General features: G+C 44.9%; 1 protein-coding gene across 8 annotated transcripts in view; it reads left to right on the top strand.

The window, feature by feature from the left end:
- The first annotated feature begins 505 nt into the window (after window positions 1–505).
- Window positions 506–19,110, top strand: part of Trim9 (tripartite motif containing 9) — a 119,627-nt gene continuing 101,022 nt past the window's right edge. For 5 of the 8 annotated variants that reach the window (XM_036205479.1, XM_036205475.1, XM_036205477.1 and 2 more), the window contains exon 1: window positions 654–2,041. In XM_036205479.1, coding sequence (XP_036061372.1) covers window positions 1,220–2,041 — 822 coding nt within the window. In that variant the 5' untranslated portion in view covers window positions 654–1,219. Of the gene's footprint in view, window positions 2,042–19,110 lie in introns of all 8 variants that reach the window. The other 3 variants (XM_036205476.1, XM_036205480.1, XM_036205481.1) reach the window with 2 other exon arrangements.

Here is a 19,110-nt window from a genome sequence, read left to right as displayed (position 1 = left end):
GAAATCTGCTAGTATATAAAATTAAATCCTTCATCACCTCACAGAAAGGGAAAAAAGACACCACCACCCCCCTTTCTGGAATTTATGGTAGGTGCTCAGGGCATATGACATTGGATAATGTTGTTTGGAATCAAACATTGAGAATCTGCAGTCTCACAGATTCGTTCACACAGCTAGCTACCGAATGATAGACGCTCAGAAATACACAAGCCATCCCGGCTTCAGCACAACTAACATTCCTGGGGCCCCTTGCAAAACCCAGCCAGATGCTAATGGATGAGCTTTGGGGGGCTGGGAGGGTGAGAAGGGCCGAGGTACCTTTACTCCAAGGCGTAAGGGCCTCCGCACATTTAAAGCATGCAGCGATGATGGCACAGCTTTGGAGGAATGCTGAGCCTTTGCCTGGGGGGGCGGCGGGGGCTACCGGGGGCGCGCAGGAAGTGGGTACTGTAGCCATGGCACTCAGCCAGCACCCTCCGACTCCAGGCATGCGGGCGCTCCAGCTGCTTCGGGGAACTGGAGAAAAGCCCAAATGCCTCCAGGAAGGCCCGGGGGAGGTGCCTGCTCGCTGCCAGCAGCGGAAGGAGAAGGGGCATCCTCCGCGTTGCGTTGCGCTGCGCTAGCAGGGGGGTGGTCGGCGCCCAGACCAGAGAGCTGGAAGGCAAGCGCCAAGCGCCGGCGACAGGCAGCAGCAGCCCACTTGCGACTGGGAGGGGTTCTCACGCCCCCTGCTCCGGGGTGACGGCACCCGAGCTCGGAAGGAAACGGGGCGAGGGATGAATCATCCCGCCCCACTCCACCCTCTCGGCCCGCGCGCCAACCCCCTCCCGAGATCCCGCAGCTGCCAGCAGGCGAAGCCGCGGCTCCAGCTCCGACTCCACCGAGCCCCCGGTGGCCTGCAGAGGAGCGGAGACTGACAGGGTGGGAGGCCAATGAGAACGGCGCTCTCACGGCCGCCGGCCGCTGAGCCTGGGCTCCCTGGCGGGGCGGGGCGGGGCTAGCCGCCGGAGGGGGCGGGCCCGGGCTGGCGCGCTGCGCGGTGGCTCAGCGGCTCGCAGAGAGAGCGCGTCGCGGGGAGTCGGCGCCCAGGCGACTCGGGAAAGGCGCCGCCACCGCCGCCGCTGGCCAAGGTGCTGGACACCAGAGGCCCATCGGCCGCTTCGCCTGGTCAGGCCCCCTCTGCTGCAGCCGCCGCAGCCTCGCTTCCAGCCAGGTCCCCATGGAAGAGATGGAAGAAGAGTTAAAATGCCCTGTGTGTGGCTCCTTCTATCGGGAGCCCATCATCCTGCCCTGCTCTCACAATTTATGTCAGGCGTGCGCCCGCAACATCCTGGTGCAAACCCCGGAGTCCGAGTCCCCCCAGAGCCGTCGGGCCTCGGGCTCTGGGGTCTCCGACTATGACTATCTGGACCTGGACAAGATGAGCCTGTACAGCGAGGCGGACAGCGGCTATGGATCCTACGGAGGCTTCGCCAGCGCCCCCACTACCCCGTGCCAGAAGTCGCCCAACGGCGTCCGCGTTTTCCCCCCTGCTATGCCGCCACCGCCCACCCACCTGTCACCGGCTTTGGCCCCGGTGCCCCGCAACTCCTGCATCACCTGTCCCCAGTGCCACCGCAGCCTCATCTTGGATGACCGGGGGCTCCGCGGCTTCCCCAAGAACCGCGTCCTGGAAGGGGTCATCGACCGCTACCAGCAGAGCAAAGCCGCGGCCCTCAAGTGCCAGCTCTGCGAGAAGGCGCCCAAGGAAGCCACGGTCATGTGCGAACAGTGTGACGTCTTCTACTGCGACCCTTGCCGCCTGCGCTGCCACCCGCCGCGGGGGCCCCTAGCCAAACACCGCTTGGTGCCCCCGGCCCAGGGCCGCGTTAGCCGGCGGCTGAGCCCGCGCAAGGTCTCCACCTGCACAGACCACGAGCTGGAGAACCACAGCATGTACTGCGTGCAGTGCAAGATGCCAGTGTGCTACCAGTGCCTGGAGGAAGGCAAACACTCCAGCCACGAAGTCAAGGCTTTGGGGGCCATGTGGAAACTGCACAAGGTGAGTCCTAAGCTGCCCACCCCTGACTTCCCGCGCCCTGGCTCCTCCAGGTTTGCAGCACTCGGTCCCTCTTAGGGCCACAGCGCATCCCAGTGGGGGCGCAGTGCAGGTGCCTTTGGCGCCTGCCTTGCGATCTGGTGCATTGCAGGAGGCTCGGGGGACGTTTGATGCCACGCGGGGAAGTTGAATGTCCCCAGGGAGCTGTTGCAGGGATGTCTTAGCGTGGGTTTTCCTCCCCAAGCACTCTGCCCAAGGCGCCCCCTCTTCAGTCTGCAGACGATGGCTGCCACCACCTTAGGGCAAAGCCTACGTGGCTTGGCAGAGGCGCGCGGGCGGCAATGGGCTCCGGGCAAGTGCCAGTGGTGGCTGAGGTGGGCTGAGGAGCCGGGAGACACGGGCAGGCGGGGCGAGGGGGTTGTGCGGACCTCAGGGGACTGTCTCATCGAGGAAGGCAGAAGGCCTGATGCACGGCGGGGGCGGGGAGAGACTCCGCGGGCGGAATACTGATGAGTCGGCTCCGGGCTGGACCTAACGCTCCTGCTGGAAGAGAAGCCGGTCCTGGTGCCTTCAGCTCTAGCAGGTGGAGACGTTGCGGTCCCAAGGCAAACAGTCTGTCTGGGCCTTGACCTCGGCCGGCCGAGGGGGACCTAAGGCCCGAGCAGAAGGACCAGAGATTTTTAAGCAGTCGCGTCCCTATAACCATCACTTCCCCAAACCTCATTCCACCAGGGTTCAATGCTTTTCCCCTTTCAGTAGCTGCGTGGGCAAACTTTGAGACACCTGTTAGCGGAGTTGTCTTTTGGGCCCTTTTTGTTGGGGCCTCTCCCAGACCTACGGAAAAAGAATGCCTTTAACATGTTGTCACGTGACTCCTCCTCTACTCCGATGGCTCCCTGTAGTTCTCAGACCATCCTTAGAACATTCTAGCAAAATCCTCTGACATCTTCCTCTTGGCCTCTCCCACTCATTGGCTTCCCACTCTCTGCTTCTGGGTTTCTTGCTGTACTTCAACCAACACCGGGACCTGGCCTCCGCCTAAGCTTTACGCTGGGTGTTCTTCCCTGAAATTCTCTTCCCCAGTGAGTACCTAGACAGGGCGAGACTCCGTTGCCTCCTTGACTTTGCTCAGATGTGAGTAAAGCCCAGATAGAGGCTTTGCTGACCCATGGATGCTGCTCAGACAATCTTTCCTCTGTTTTATTTTTCTCAGTAGTACCTATCACCCTCTGGCACGATAACATGCCACATGTAGTAACCATGCTGGTTTTGTGATAATATATTGCCCCTCCCTCAATACACACAAAGCAGGGAGATACGCTTTGTGAGGAAAGAGCTCCTTATAATAACGTGACCATGTTGCTTAGCAGGAAGGAGACCCCTTGCAGAGATGTGCTGTAAGTCTACTTTACTTCTCAAGTATTCCCCTTCGTTGGAGAGGCGTGACACTCCATTGCCCAGCCCAGTCAAATGCCCAGCATTGTCCCGTGATAAATTGTCTTTACACCACAGGGTTTTCTACCCAAGGATAAGACAGTGAAGCCTTCAGCTGTGTCCCCACTAGTTTCCCAGCATTCCTTGGGGACTAGAAAAGGCGACTTTGAGAGACACCTATGCTGCAGTTAAGATGGGAACAACAATAATGACTGGGGACATAAAATGACAAATGTCAGCATTTGTCATCAATCTTTGGGAACTTCCTCAACTCTTTCTCTGTCTCTGTATCCCAAGTGACAAGGGATTTATGGCATGTGCCATCATGCTCAGCTCTCCAATTTTACTTTTTGAAATGGCATTCAATTTTGAAAGTTTAAAAAGCTGTATTCAGTTTTTTCCCCGCTTCATATATACTGATGCTGCATTCAAATTCACAACTGTAGCCTGGACATAGTTGACCTGTAGTTGAAGTGCTCCATAAAGTAGCTAAGAAATTAATCACCCCGACTGGGCAAAGACCTTAGTGCTATATGTGTGGATGTCACTCAACATTGCTTGTCCATGGAGAAAAGCACATGCTCTATCCATGAAGACCAGAAGGAACCTTCAAGTCTATGCCAAACCCCATGGAAAGTTGAAATGTCAAGCCTCTTTGTTAACCTGACAATGGAAATTGTGAGTAGATACTATGGTTGAAATTTTTATATCTACTTAAAGAAAATTACAAAAAAAAAAAAAAAACCAAGAGAAATGGAATAAAATGGCTAGAAGACCATGTACTGTCTGATTTTTGGCATATTTTCCCAGAATAATAAATCAGTATTTATTATAAAAAATTATTTTTGTCCAGTCAATATCTAGGTAACCAAATGGCCTGGAAAAGTTGAGCAGAAGAATGGTAGATTTTAGTATTCAGTTGCCATCTTTTAGAAGAACACTATTACTTCTTAACTTTAGTTTTCCTTAGCAAGATAATATGTTACTTCATCATTTACTATCTCTTTAAATGCTCCTGGGTCAGAATTGCTATGACCTTCAAAACACAGGAAGAGCATAGGACTATATATACCTCCTTCTCTCAGAGTTGGGTATTCAGTTATGAATGACTTCATTCATATTCTATGATAGTAACCTACTGATGAAGAAAATCCCATAAATAGGCACAAGTCATCAGCTTGCACACTCAAGGCCAAATAGTTTTCAAGTGTTTTTAATAGCTGGCTAAAATTTATTGTCAGTTTACCAAATTAACTTTTTAGATATTCATGACTATTAAAATTTATAAATAATATATGAAATAATAGGCCAAGCCAAATATCAGTCTTAAACTAAAACAGGACTTGCTCTATCCCTTTATCTAAGTCAGGGTGATAGAAAAACTCGCAACACAGAAGAGGTTTGTAGACATTTTGAAACAGGCGTTTGGAACTACTATTCCAATCTCTTTGTAATGTTCAGCAGTTCCCAAGAGCTTCGCAAGTCTTAAACTCTCAATTTTATGAATCACTGAGTCAGTGAATGTTTCCGTAAGCTTTCTTCCATGTTTGTGCTGCCAAGCAAAGATTTTCTTTTCCTTTTACCCTACACGTGTACTCCTCTTGACCTTGGCTCATATGGTCCTTCAAATTACTTTGCTTTTAAATGAATTAATTTTGGTGTATTGAGATAGCATCTTATGTAGCCCAGGCTGCCCTCTAACTTGCCATGTAGCCAAAGTTGACTTTGAACTCCTGATCCTCCTGCCCTAATCTCCAACCAAGTCCCTTCTTTTCCAAAAATGAAGATCTACGATTTAATAAATAAGCTATCAGTTGATTCCACTTTCATTCTTGAACTAAGCTGGAGAAGTATGTCCTTAGTTGTATGAAAATGTCTTAGATGATGCCTCTAAAATAACATTCTGTTAATTGTACATTACAGTGTGTTACAGTGTATGTCCTTGTGGTCACTGAACTCATTTGTGCCTTTTTCTTTCCATTAATTTACTTGAGATAGACATAGAACATTGTGTGTGAAATATAAACATTCTTATAGGTCACAGGACAATGTTTCGGAGGAGAAAATTGTACCCCTTGAGCTGAGACACAATGAAAAGGAAGAACTTTGCATCCCCTTTCATGCCTTGTGTCCTTTACCTGCATTCAGTTTTTCTGCTTCTAATTGTGCCATGAATCTTTTTGGTTTTGGTGGTAGCTAAGTGCATACAATATATTCAAAACTGAATGTACAAAGTTTATTGCAAAGGATCACAGCTTCTGTTCCAAATGCCCATTGTAAGTGTAAAGAAGTCCCTTGGGTTATAAAGACTTGGGGGAGGGGGGGTCTGGTCAATTTTGTTGTGTTGTGTTTTTATTATTTATTAGTTTATTTATTTGTTTGTTTATTTATTGTTTTGAGATAGCATTTCAGTATATAGCTCTGGTTGTCCTGAAACTCACTATGTAGACCAGGCTGGATCCTTCTGCCTCTCCCTCCCAGGCACTGGGATGAAAGGTGTACACTATCACATCTGATTTTTTCCAAAGGTGTGTGTGTGTGTGTGTGTGTGTGTGTGTGTGTGTGTGTGTGTGTTTATTTATTTGCAAGTTCAGGTCAATAAAGTTTAGAAAATTTTAAGAATGAGCTGAGCTACAATGAAGTAGGTAGAGGACAGGAGGGTCAGGCTCCCAAACTGACAGGCTAAGCAAATCTCACACCTCTCTCTGTCACCCACAGGGATGCAAAGAACTTCAATGGTGTTTTTGAAAGTATTTGAAAAAATAGTGTAAAATGTTTACAAATCATTAATTTCAATTTGTATAAAGTAAGAGATAACCCCCCCCCCATCATCTTTTGTTGGGTCACTAGAAATAATGTCCACACACAAGTTAGGATATCAGCAGGAAAATAAATAGCACATTTTTCACCTACCTAGGTAATGGACCTTTTGGTGTGTATGACACTGTGCAGGCTTCGAATATTATTTCTGTGAAATACTTGATGTATTTCAGATTTTTTTTAAATTTTAGAATATTTACATGTGCATAGTAAGGTATCTTAAGATAGGATCCAAATTTGAACCCAGAAGTTATTAGTTTCCTATACACTTCATTTAAATAGCCTGTGGGCCATTTTATGCAGATTTTTAAAGTGCCAGGCTGTGATGGAGACTCAGCTGAGGTTAGGCAGAAATTTACCACTTGTGATGTCATGTAAGAGCTAAAAATCAGTTTGAGTGTTGAGGCATTTTCAGATTTTAGATTTACAAATTAGAGATGCTCAACCTGTAACCATGGCATCCAGGGTAGAAGAAGAACGTCTTATATGAAAATAAAATGTGAAATAGCACACTAGTTGTAAATAGTATCATTTAAAGATACATTTTATCAGAGACTGGTAGCTGCAAAGAACAGAAAAAGCTCAGGCGATGACGATTTATGGGGAGTAGAACAAAATCTGCCTTCCAGGAGGATAAAGCTGGCATACCAGAATTCATGGTGTCAGGAAGCTTGGAGCAAACCATGCTGTGGTAACCTCAGTGAACTTTTTCTTTCTCATCATGTCAAAATCATGGTCCCTTTGTTCTCTTTAGCTAGTTCATGACGCTTCATCTGCCACTCTCAATTGAGAAATCCTGAGTTACAAAAATACATGGTTTAAAAACACTTGGCCATTTTCATTGAGGATACTAATTGTTTTTAATTACAGATATTGTCTCTGAAACATTATACTTACAAGGCTGCATTCTGATGCTGTAAATACAAACACAGAGGCAGTGTTGGTTCAGTGAAGCAAAAATGGCATTAAATCCACGTGGTCACTTCTATTGGTTGATTTCTTTGACTATTATTTTATTGTGAAGTTGTCTGCAAAGAAGTCCAATGGGAGCTTTATTTAAAAGAGCTCTAAATGCCCAGTGTATGTCCTGATGCACATTTTTAAAGGACATCTCCTACACATGCTGGATCACTAAACAAATCTCTTTAAACCCCTGGTTATGCATAAAACTCCAGAATCCATTATGTTTATTATTTTATTTGTGTGTGTGTGTGTGTGTGTGTGTGTGTGTGTGTGTGTGCGCGCGCGCGCATGCGCGCGCAAGCGCACGCATGAATGAAAAGGCCTGTGGAGGCCATAAGAGGGTGCTGGAACTTCTGGAGCTGAACTTATAGGAAGTTATGAGCCACCAAATGTGGGTACTGGGAACTGAACTCCAGATCTCTGCAAGAGCAGCAAGCGTTCTTAACTGCTGAGCCACGTCTCCAAGCCCTGCTGATGTATATTCGAGGTCAGAAGTTCTTAAACTATATTACCAGTAATTTTCCATAGTTTAATAAGTTTGGAACTCTCCATTAAAGCACATTCCTGACAGTTTCCACTCTACAATGTCATATCATCATAATACTATGTGGTGGTCATTCTTTGTCCACAGTTTCATTTCCTGTGGTTTCAGTTATTAAAGGTAACCAGAGTTCAAAAGTATTAAATGAAAATTTCCAAAGGTAAACAATTCCTAAGTCTTCAATTGCTTGCCATTCTGAACAATGATGAACTCTTGTGCCATTCTGGTCTGTCCGCTCAGGATGGACCTGACCCTAACTAACCCTAACCCTAACCCCAGCCCTAACCCTAACCCTAACCTTAACCTTTCTCCAGAACATCTACTGCACAGCCTTAGTTGGTAGCTGGTCCATTATCTGATGCACTGCTGTAGGGTGGCAATATTTTAGTTAAAGTAAGTAACCCTTATGTAGTAGCTACACATTATGTCACAGTGCCTACACCATCTACCTTAGTTCACCTCAACATGTAGGTATATCATATATCATCACAAAAACCATGAATATAATATATTTTGTGAGAGAGACACTATACACATAACTTTTATTATATATTGTTATAATTATTATCTTTTGTGGTTGCTATTAATCTCTAGCTAATTTACAAACTAAATTTTACTATAGATGTACATTTGTATAAAAACACACTATATATGTAGGGTTTGGCACTATACACAGCTTGGAGCACCTACTGAGAGTCTTGGTCTATATCCCCCAAAGAAGAGATGGGAATGCTGTGTGTCAACTGGCATTCTTGTTGCAAACCAGCATTTTTTGTAGCTGGAGTTTTTCTATGTCCCACCTGGTCTGCAGCCACTCAGACCCAAGTAAACACGCAGAGGCTTATATTAATTAAAACTGTTTGGCCATTAGCTCAGGCTAACTACTGACTAGCTCTTACACTTAAACTCAGCCCACTTTGGTTAATCTATATGTTGCCACATGTTCCATGGCTTTACCTGTGTGCCATTATATGCTGTTCCCTAGATGGCGGGTTGGTGTCTCCTGACTCAGCCTTCCTCTTCCCAAATTTTCCTTTTCTGCTTATCCCACCTATACTTCCTGCCTGGCCAATCAGCATTTTATTTATCAACCAATCAGAGCAACACATTCACAGCATACAGAACAACATCACCCATCAATTTTTCAAACTTACTCAACTTTGGAGATATTTTGTGAGTGGCTCAAATGTTTAGGAAACATTTTCAGGTTAATGGTTAATCAATAACTTGGTTAGGGGTAATTGCAATTGATTTTTTTTTTTCTGTCTATGTAGAATAGAATATCCAAAACCCTGGCCCAAAGAAGAAAAGTTCCTAGGGAACCCTACGTAAATCTTACGTTCATTCTTGAGTAAATGTTAAGTCGAATTTCTTACTCTTTAATACTAAAAGTGAAAGAGAAGAACTACCTAATTTTGTAATGTTTCTATATAAGGATCTGGGTGTGTATTGTCTTCTTTACCGTTGTAAATATTATAATTCTTTAAGATGACTTTAGGCATCAGAAGTTTAACGCACTATAATGAAAATCAACTGATCTCCTTTGACTCTTTTTAGGCATTGTATACAAAATATCAAGGGCAAGTTTAACTGAGTTTCTCACTAGACTATAATAGGTACAAGTAGATTGTTTTGAAAATGCTTTTGATTGAATAGGCAGTATTAAAAAGGTAAAGGGCAGCCAGATAGTTAATCTCAGCACTCGGGAGGCAGAAGCAGGTGGATCTCTCTGTGAGTTTGAGACTAGCCTAGACTACAGGGCAAATTCCAGGACAACCAGGGCTATATAGAGAAACCCTGTCTTGAAAATCCAAAAGCCAAAAAGCTAAAACAAAACAAAGCAAAAAGGTAAAGGGCTACAGAGAAAACGCAGAGAATACATGCTGCTCTCCCAGAGAACCAAGTTCAATTCGCAACACCGAAACCCAGCAGCTCACAACTGCCTGGCTCTAGGGCAGTGGTTCTCAACCACAGGGGTCACATATCAGATATTCTGCATATCAGATATTTATATTACGATACATAACAGTAGCAAAATTACAATTATGAAGTAACAACAAAATAATGTTATGGTTTGGGGTCACCACAACACTGAGGAACTGTTTAAAGGGTCACAGCATTAGGAAGGTTGAGAACCACTGGGCTAGGGGAACCTGATGCCCTCTTCTGGCCTCCAAGGGTATCTGTACTCACATAAACACACACACACACACACACACACACACACACACACACACACACACACGCATGCACATACAATTAGCCCATTGTTCCTATGACACTCTAGCACAATTTGTAAGCGCTAAGTGAGTAGTATTTCTAAGGTGCGAACTTCATTAATATTTTCATATAGACAATGAGGTCAGTTTTTAAACTTAGAGTTATAATGAAACGATAACAATAAGTTTATCAAGACAACTAGCCAATGACTAGTTTTGCCTAATGCATCCCAAAGCCAACCACTCCCAGGCAGGGATCAGGTGGGGTCTCCCAGCAAGGCTCCATCCCAGCTGCTCAAGCTAACTTGTCATTGCTGGCAGGCAATCTCCCCTTTCTTCTGCAGCTCCATCAGGGACATGAGCACAGCCTTTCACTCTTCTGGATGAAAGTCCCTGTACCGGCCTAGGATTAGTCACAGCCCTGTCTGATACTCAGCTTTCCCCTCCTCCCTGCCCCCATCTGACCTCTGGCCTCCCAGCTACCTTCCTATCCACTGAGCATACCTTCCACCCCTTCTTAGACCAGGCTTTGACATCCCCAACTAAGCTTTCCTACTGGGGTCTGAACGAGCAGGCTCCACAGCCTTGTCCAGTCCACCTTCCCAGCTGCTCATTGGAGTGTTTGCACTGGAACCCAATAATAACCTGTGCCACAGATTGTTCTTCTCATTGTCCTCTGTCCCCACCCACATTTTGTAATGAGTAGATGTTAGATAGAGATTTGCTTAATGAAGGAAAGAATTAGTGAGAGGAAGATTAATTACTACCAGCATAATCTCAGTATTTTATTTATAGATTAGCCTGTCAGTTGGATCATCAAATTTTAAACATATTTAACACTTTCTGTTAGAATGTACTGAGTACTTACTACATGCAAGACGCTGCTAGAAGCCATTTACAGCAGTTTGTTTTGTTTTTTGTTTTTTAGAACTTTTATAATCTATCTATCTTCCTATGAAAAAGAACACAGGAATGTCGTAAAATCACTCCAACTGTAAGCGGCAGAGCCAGTGTTTGAACCTAGGCCGTCTGATTCCAGAGTCCGTGCATTAACTGCTATTCAGTTGTACTTTCTGATAAGCAGGACATACATGACCTAAAAAACACAGTGCTGTGTCTCATAAATCCCAGATCCTTAATGAGCAGCTGAGGTCCTTTATTTCTTATGAATAGAAATTGCTGAGAAATTAAACGTTCGTTTTCTCCTAAGTCTCTTCGGGACAAAAATCCATTACAAGAGGAAATACACAGAAAAGGAAAAGGAGAGACACGTTTGTTGAGCATTCCATAAGCAAGATAGTCTGAGATGACACACAGACAGGATTAGGTCTTGAGGGCCAACCTGCCTCCCTGTCAGAGATAGGTGACAGACCGGGACTGTCAGCTGAGCCACAGTCCTATTTTTTCTTTTTTTCTTTAAAGATATATCTTATTTTATGTGGTTTGGTGTTTTGCCTGCATGTATGTCTGTGTGAGGGTGTCAGATCCCCTGGAACTGGAGTTACAGACAGCTGTGAGCTGCCATGTGGGTGCTGGGCATTGAACCTGGGTCCTCTGGAAGAGCAGTCATTGCTTTTAACGGCTGAGCCGTCTCTCCAATCCCCTCGCCACAGTCCTCTCAATGAAATAACACATCTTAAAATTTACAGACGAAGCTATCATAAAAGAATAAGAGATTTCAAAATGAAAGGGGCACATGAATACTCTGTTTCTACATCTAAAATATTTATGAATGCAGTTTTGAAAACACAAACGTATGTTTAAAGCCATACTCAGGAAGCTGATCTGTGTTTGCTGTCAATTTCTTCTTGCACCCTTGCCTGTCAACTCAGTTGAGCTTATTCAACATTTTTTCCTGTGATCCCTTTTTACCCGAGAAAATTTTACACACCCTTGGATACACAGGCACATGTAACATAGATATGCCAATTAAACACTTATTGGTAATAAATTGTGACCTATTATAAAATAATCCTTTGGTATACATATAATTATACTATTTCTTAGGGACAAAAGCAAATTTGCATACTGAAATGGGTGTGCTCTTTTTATGCATAAGAAAGTAAATCTTGGCTGAGGATTTGCAAAGTATCTTCAGTATCTTTTAGAGTTGATCAATATTTTCATAATTGTCAATGTTGAAAGCACAGAAGGAAGCAAAATAATGGCAGAAGCATGGTGAAGGACATTTCAGCAGGGAGCTTTGTCCTGCTCCGTGTCATTCACTCAACGTTTTTTGTTTGTTTGCTTACTTGTTTTTGTTTTTCAAGACTGGCTGTCCTGGAACTTGCTTCATAGACCAGGCTGGCCTTGATCTCAGAACTCAGAAATCTGCCTGCTTCTGCTTCTGAGTCCTGAGATTAAAGGTGTGCACCACCATTGCCCAGCTCAACAAATACTTAGTGGAACTCACATGTCAACTTTTAATATAAAACACTCTAATCCAAAGGTATACTAATTTGATACTTATATACTCATAAATGTCAATAGGAAAATATTTTCGAAGTCTTTGTTTTTTGGCAATTAAATTAGTGTGTTTCGATAAGAGCATAAGTCTTCATAGGTACACAACAAACACTACAGTTCATAACATATGGAGCCTCAAATCTGACTGAGATGTCTCAGGTAGTATCTGCTGGTGTTGCTTAGCTTGACCACTCCCACAGTACTGAGTGCAAAAGTTCTGCATTCAGAACTAAGCTGCAGGGAAACCACACATTATAAACTCCTCAGATGCCTTACATACCTCTAATCATCCTATGTGCAGAGCCTTTTACTGTTCCCAAATTTTTGTAATTACTACATTCGGTGCCAAATGAGGTTGCAACCCACAGCTGAGGAAGCCATGGGTAGTCCCATTCACGAACAGTCATGGTTTAGAAACAGATTTAAGCTCTGCCAAACGAAATGGTGATTCATAAGCCTTGCTGCCGTGATCTGAAGGTGGCCCTGTAGAAGTTTGTTCCCTAGAGCAGCACTGTTATGAGGTGGGACCTTGAGAGTATAGTTAGGTCAGAGAACTCTGCCTTTGGGAGGAGGTTGATGGCATCTGGCTGGACTAGTTAAGGAGGAGGTAGGCTCCTGAGGAGAGGATGGGTGTGGGCTCGCTCTCACTTCCTTTCACCCACGAGATGCATTCTACCGTGTCATGATGCAGCAGATGGCCCTCAACAGATGCAGTCTTTCGATCTTCTAAAACTGTGAGCCAAAGCAATTTCTGTTCATTAGGAATTTCCCTGCCTGTGGCATTTTGTACAGCAGCACCAAAGGATAAGGACACTTGCATCAAACCCAAGCTGCATGCCTTTGCTAACAGCTCTGATCAAAGAAGAAGCGGCTCCTTAAGGACTTTGCTTTGGAAAGTGTGGCTGAGCACTGCTCTTTGGTGTGGGAACAGTCATCTTTTTGTGAGGAGTCGGGCTTCGTAGACGGTTAATTCTCATCTGCTGCTGATGCTTCACGGAAGCTGACTCTCTACCCTGATGGCCACAGTTTGGCTTTCTCGAGATATTTGTTTTCTTCTTTTTTCTTATTCTGCTTGAAGCTTGTGTTCTGAGGAACAACCAACCATACGGCTCCTCATTGTGTCCCACGCTCCAGGAACAGTCTGAGAGGGGCATTTGAGCCGCTATGTGTATAATTTCGGGATATCATCTGTCCTCCGAACAAAGCAGCTGGCAGAAATGGGCAAAAGTGGTTACCTAAATCAGATAACCTAGAACAGGCTCTGTGACCTCAGAGAAAAGCCCTGGACCATCATATATATATATGCTAAAGAGCAAGCTCCAGTACAAAGCTGAACAAGACCCCAGAACATTCTGTCGTGATCACCCTTTCTTGATGGTCTGTAGTTTCTTCTCCCCACAGCAAATGAACAGCAGCTGACCCTGCGGCACACCCACCCCATCTTTTGCTTACTGGTATTTACGCCGTTGCCAGGACAGAATGATTCATGAAGCCTATAAAGCCACGCTGCTTATGCTGGACCACCCTCCCTCTCACACCTGTGAAATGTTATCCCAAGAGCATTCGTCACATAAAGTCAAACGTAAAATCAGACTTCCATCCAGTCTAATAAATCTTCCATGGCAGAGATAAATCCACGGGGGCTTCTAACAAGAAGCTCCTATTGATTTTATTGACCATCAATCATCTAGCCAAGATTTTGCGAGGAAATACAATAAACAGTTTTCAGCACGTAATCAACGGGTGTTTACAAGCTGCCTTGTGGTATCTGGCCCATTTTCTGCCACTACAGAAGTCAGTCCACCATTGGTGGAGCTAGAACATGGAGTGGTATTAGATACTATGTTCTCCATTTCCCACTTTGAGGAACAAGGAAAATAGAACGTTGAAATTTGTGTGAATGCTGCATTTCCAGGCTGGCTCTACCAAGTTCAGTATTCAAGGGTATCATATTTGGCCATTCTCGGTAGACCCAAAATGGCACATGTGTACCTAGCATAGAACATGGATTCTTTGAAAGCTGCTTCTGGGAAGGGGACCTATGACCTCTCACATGCTTGGCAAGTGCTCTACTATTGAGCTATGTCCTTAGCCCATGCTTCTTTCTTTCTTTTATTTCTTTAATTTTTAGACAGAGTATCATTAAGTTGCCTAGGTTGGCCTTGAACTTGCACTCATCCAGTAACTGGATTACTGCTTTTATTTAAATGTTTTTCAGATGATCAAGATTTCAAAGTTTTTTTATGGTTGAGCTCATGTTTAGGCATTAATCCAACATTTTCGTTGACTCTAGCATCTACAGTCCACTGGAACCATCATTTAGATGGACGTAACTGCCTCACACTTAGCATGCCCAGAGCAGAACTCCTCAGCCCTTTCCCACTGGTAACTATGGATTGCCTCTTTTTATTCTGAATAAGATCCCTGAAGGATGCAATTCTACAGTGGACTCAAATTGAGACAGGAGAATGGGGACAGAGTGAGGTCCAGAGGGCCTTACCCAAAGCCTTACAAAATTACCATATGAAAAAAGCAAGTTGGCAAAAAAGGAGGGCTGAGTCCCTTAGCCTCACCCAGCTGCATGCTAAAACTAGCTGGAGCCCTGGCCCTGGCAGAGGGACCCATGGTGGTTTTAATACTAAAATGCACAACTCTATTTGGAGATTTAAGAGGCTGAGGCATATGACCCATGAAGTTGTATGGAGAACTACATACAACAGGGCATGTGTAGAGAAGCCTGCGCTGAGCGCTGAGCTCAGACTGTGCTTTGTGCCGAAAAAACTGCCTGTGTCTCCCACCGGAGCCACTGAAGGCCTTTGTTAGGGTGCTTCCTCCCTTGGACGTGTATTCTTCAGTCCTCTCACTTCGCTGTTACTCTCTGCTTGCCGAGTGTCACTATGTTAGTTCTGGAATACAGAAACTTGATCATCCCTCAAGAGGTTTCCACCAAACCCCCAGATCTGCTGGTACCTAAGTGAGGAATATCAATTTCAAAACTCAAAATGCCAGAGCAAGTACTGCTTCAGACCTGCACAGTCTTCAGAATAGGAGCACTAGACAGCTACACAATGACTCACTTGATAGAGACAAGTGTCAAGTTCTAGATTCAGCAGATAAGGAAATGAGGCTCAGAGGGAATCCCAGACAAGGCTTTCATAACTTTAACCGCTTTCATCCCAAGCACACAGTGTTCTAGGTGCAGGTACACGGACATGCTCTGAAGTCAGGTGGGCTTCTCTTCACATTATGAGGCAGATACCATTCCCATCCTCATTACAAAGGGGGAAATAGAACCCAAGAAGCCAAGAAGCCTGTCACCGGTCATAGCTAACAGGTGACAGAGTCAGACTCCGTACTGCAATGGCCACTGACACACAGGCCTCCGGCTCTGCCTATGCATGCTCATCCTCAGCTCTGTAAGGATGCTAACTCTCATATGGAGACAGCAGGTCCCTCTCAATATATAAAAAGCTCATCATAACATTCACTCTTTTAAATTTTAATTCAGTAGCTTTCAGTCTATTTATTCATAGAGATGTACAACCAACACCACAGTGAAATCCCACATTTTCATCAGTCGGAAAGAATCCCCTGTTGTTGGCTGCTTTTATTCTTTAGCTCTTTTGAGGACTGGCCACCCAGCTCCCAAATAAATGCACATGGAGGCTTATTCTTTCTTATGAATGCCCGGCCTTGGGTTGGCTTGTTTCTAGCTAGCTTTTCTTTCTTTCTTTCTTTCTTTCTTTCTTTCTTTCTTTCTTTCTTTCTTTCTTTCTTTCTTTCTTTCTTTCGTTTTTCTAGACAGGGTTTCTCTGTGTAGTTTTGGTTCCTGTACTGGATCTCGCTCTGGCCTCGAACTCACAGAGATCTGCCTGCCTCTGCCTCCCCAAGTGCTGGGATTAAAGGCGTGCACCACCACTGCCTAGCTGTAGCCAGCTTTTTTTTTTTTTAATCTTAAATTATCCCATCTACCTTTTCCTTCTGTGCTTTTCTCTTTCTCCATTTCTGTATATCTTTTCTTTCCTTCTTATTCTGTGTCTGTTTATGTAGCTGGGTGGCTGGCCCCTCATGTCCTCTTCCTTATTTTCTCATTCCTGGATCTTTTCCTCCCAAATTTCTCCTCCTATTTATTTTCTCTGCCTACCAGCCCCACCTGTCCTTTCTCCTGGCTTGCTATTGGCTGTTCAGCTCTTTTTTAGACCAGTCAGATGTTTTAGACAGGCAAAGTAACACAGCTTCATAGAGTTAGACAAATGTAACACATCTTTGCATCATTAAACAAATGTTCCACAGCATAAACAAATATAACAGTCTAATCCTCCACAACTATCCCCCCATCTGCATTTGTACCCTCAACACTCCACCCTGACCCCAGTGCCTGGAAGCTTCTAGAGCACTTCCTGTTTCTGTGGATTTGACTCATCTGAGTATTCCATACAAACTTAGTTATAGGATGCATTTCCTTTTGTGTCTGGCCTCTCCCACTAAGTGTGGTTTCAAGGTTCATCCTTTACATCACTTCGTAGCACACATCCATACTTGGTCCTTTTTTGTGATGGGTTAAAGATCTGTAATGTTAGCTATGTCATGCTTCTTTATGGAAGCACACGTGGTAAGCACATTTACTCCCATGTCTCACAGATCATACATAATGCTGCCTGGGTCTCTATGCACAGGCCTTTGTGTGGATATGTTCTCAATGATCTCAAGTGTGGTATAAAAGGCATATTTGGATCTTGTCCCTGGTTCCCAGATCATGATGCCTCTAATATCCTAAATTATAGACGTGCCTTTCACATCTGTGTCTGTGCTTATGAGGTGAGTCCAGGTGGCCCCACATAGCTTCTAGAAACTGGGCCCAGCTGACCAAATGTGAAACTCTCATATGCCACCACCATGCCCTGCCCTCTGATCCACAGAAATAGAAGGAAGCTGGAAGCATGGGTCTGTAAAAAAAAAATCCCTGAATGGCAGCAAGATTCAGGGGCTGCAAATGGGTAAGCATGTAGGCGCTAAGCATGTGGTACTTCCAGAGAACACACACCACGCTCCATTCTCTTCTTGTCCTGTCCATTTCTTGCATGTGGTTGTTCCCGAGTTCCTAGTTCTATGAGAAACCTTCAAATGTAAGTACAATGTTTTCTTGAGTCACCCCAGACCAGCAGTTCTCAACCTTCCTAATGCTGTGACTCTTTAATACAGTTCCTCACATTGTGGTGACACCCAACCATAAAATTATTTTGTTACTACTTCATAGCTAATTTTGCTACTGTTATGAATCATAATGTAAATATCTGATGTAAATGCAGGATATCTGATACATGACCCCTGTGAAAGGGTCATTTGAGCTTTCCAAGGGGTCTTGACCCACAGGTTGAGAACCACTGCCTTAGAGACTTGTTACACCTGAAAGAGAGTTTCTCCCAAGTTGCAACCAAGTCAGACAAAAGTCCAGGTGAGCCAGGGGCCTGGGACTTGTGACTGGCATCTGAAGTGGGGTAGGCTGTTGGTCTGACATGCGCAGCTCAGGTCAAAACGTTCAGATATTGGAAAGTGGGAAGACACCAGAAATGAGTATCTGGGAGTGGAATTGAGTCATTTTGGAGCTTGATGTTTGACACCTTGAGTCTGTCAACTTATTTTTCTAAAGACACTGTACCTTCCTGCCTTCCCATCATCAGTGTATGACGTTACGTTTTTCTCCATCCTTGTCAACACATGTTATGGTCTGACTCTGTAGACATTCTAGAGGGTGTGAAGTGGTGTCCCTTTGCAGTTTTGCATTTCCCCAGGGACTGGAGATGTCCTTGGAAATCCCTTCAGTTGCCTTTGCTTTCATACCCTTCTTTTTCTACTTTTTTTCACCCCCAAAGGGCTGACTCCAAGGTAGAACTTGGATGATCTCTGTCCAGCTGGCCCCACCAGTTAGAAAGCGTAGGAACATCTCAGCGCAGCATAGGACTCTTCCCTGGGCATGGTGACCTTCCTCCTCACTTTGTTTGGTTATTGTTGTTCTTTAAGGAAGACTTGTGTATGTTTATGCTATTAAATTGATGGCCCTTCTTTATCCTAACTTACTCTATTTCTACAAACATTAGCTTTCAGTAACTCAGAACCTTTGTCAAAAGGATCAGCCTGAGCCCACCATCCCTCTCCACTCTGCTGTGGTCCTCTGTGAATCTCCTGGTCTCTGCCAACCTGCTGGCAAGCACCTTCCTTCATGCTCTCTGGGGTCGCCGTCTTGCAGTGCTAGGGGCAAGGTAGAGCTGCCAGCATGCTAGGCAAGCGCTGTAGTTCTGAGCTGTACCCCAAGCCCCGGCCTGACTTCTTAGTCCTCTCCAAGGTTTCCTCTCATTGGTGTGTGTCTGGTAGGCTCAGTCAGCTGGTGGGGAGTCTCCCTAGCCACCCCATGTGGCTTGTGTGTCCTCTGCCTTCCCATAGTCACTGGCTTTCTCAGGCCTGGCTTCATTCCCAGTGAAGGTCCAAGAGATGACAGTTCCTCAAATCATATCTAGTGTGCAGCAGCCTTAGGGCTGGCACCAAGCCCGACAGTGTATTATTGTGATGTACTTGGCCAACAACATGTAATGATAAAATAAGATTACAACATACACATCAGGGTCATTCAA

Source organism: Onychomys torridus, chromosome 14, assembly GCF_903995425.1.
Source record: "Onychomys torridus chromosome 14, mOncTor1.1, whole genome shotgun sequence".
Lineage (NCBI taxonomy): Eukaryota > Metazoa > Chordata > Mammalia > Rodentia > Cricetidae > Onychomys > Onychomys torridus.
The sequence above is the reverse complement of the archived record's forward strand: the minus strand, read 5'-3'. Positions and strand labels throughout refer to the sequence as shown.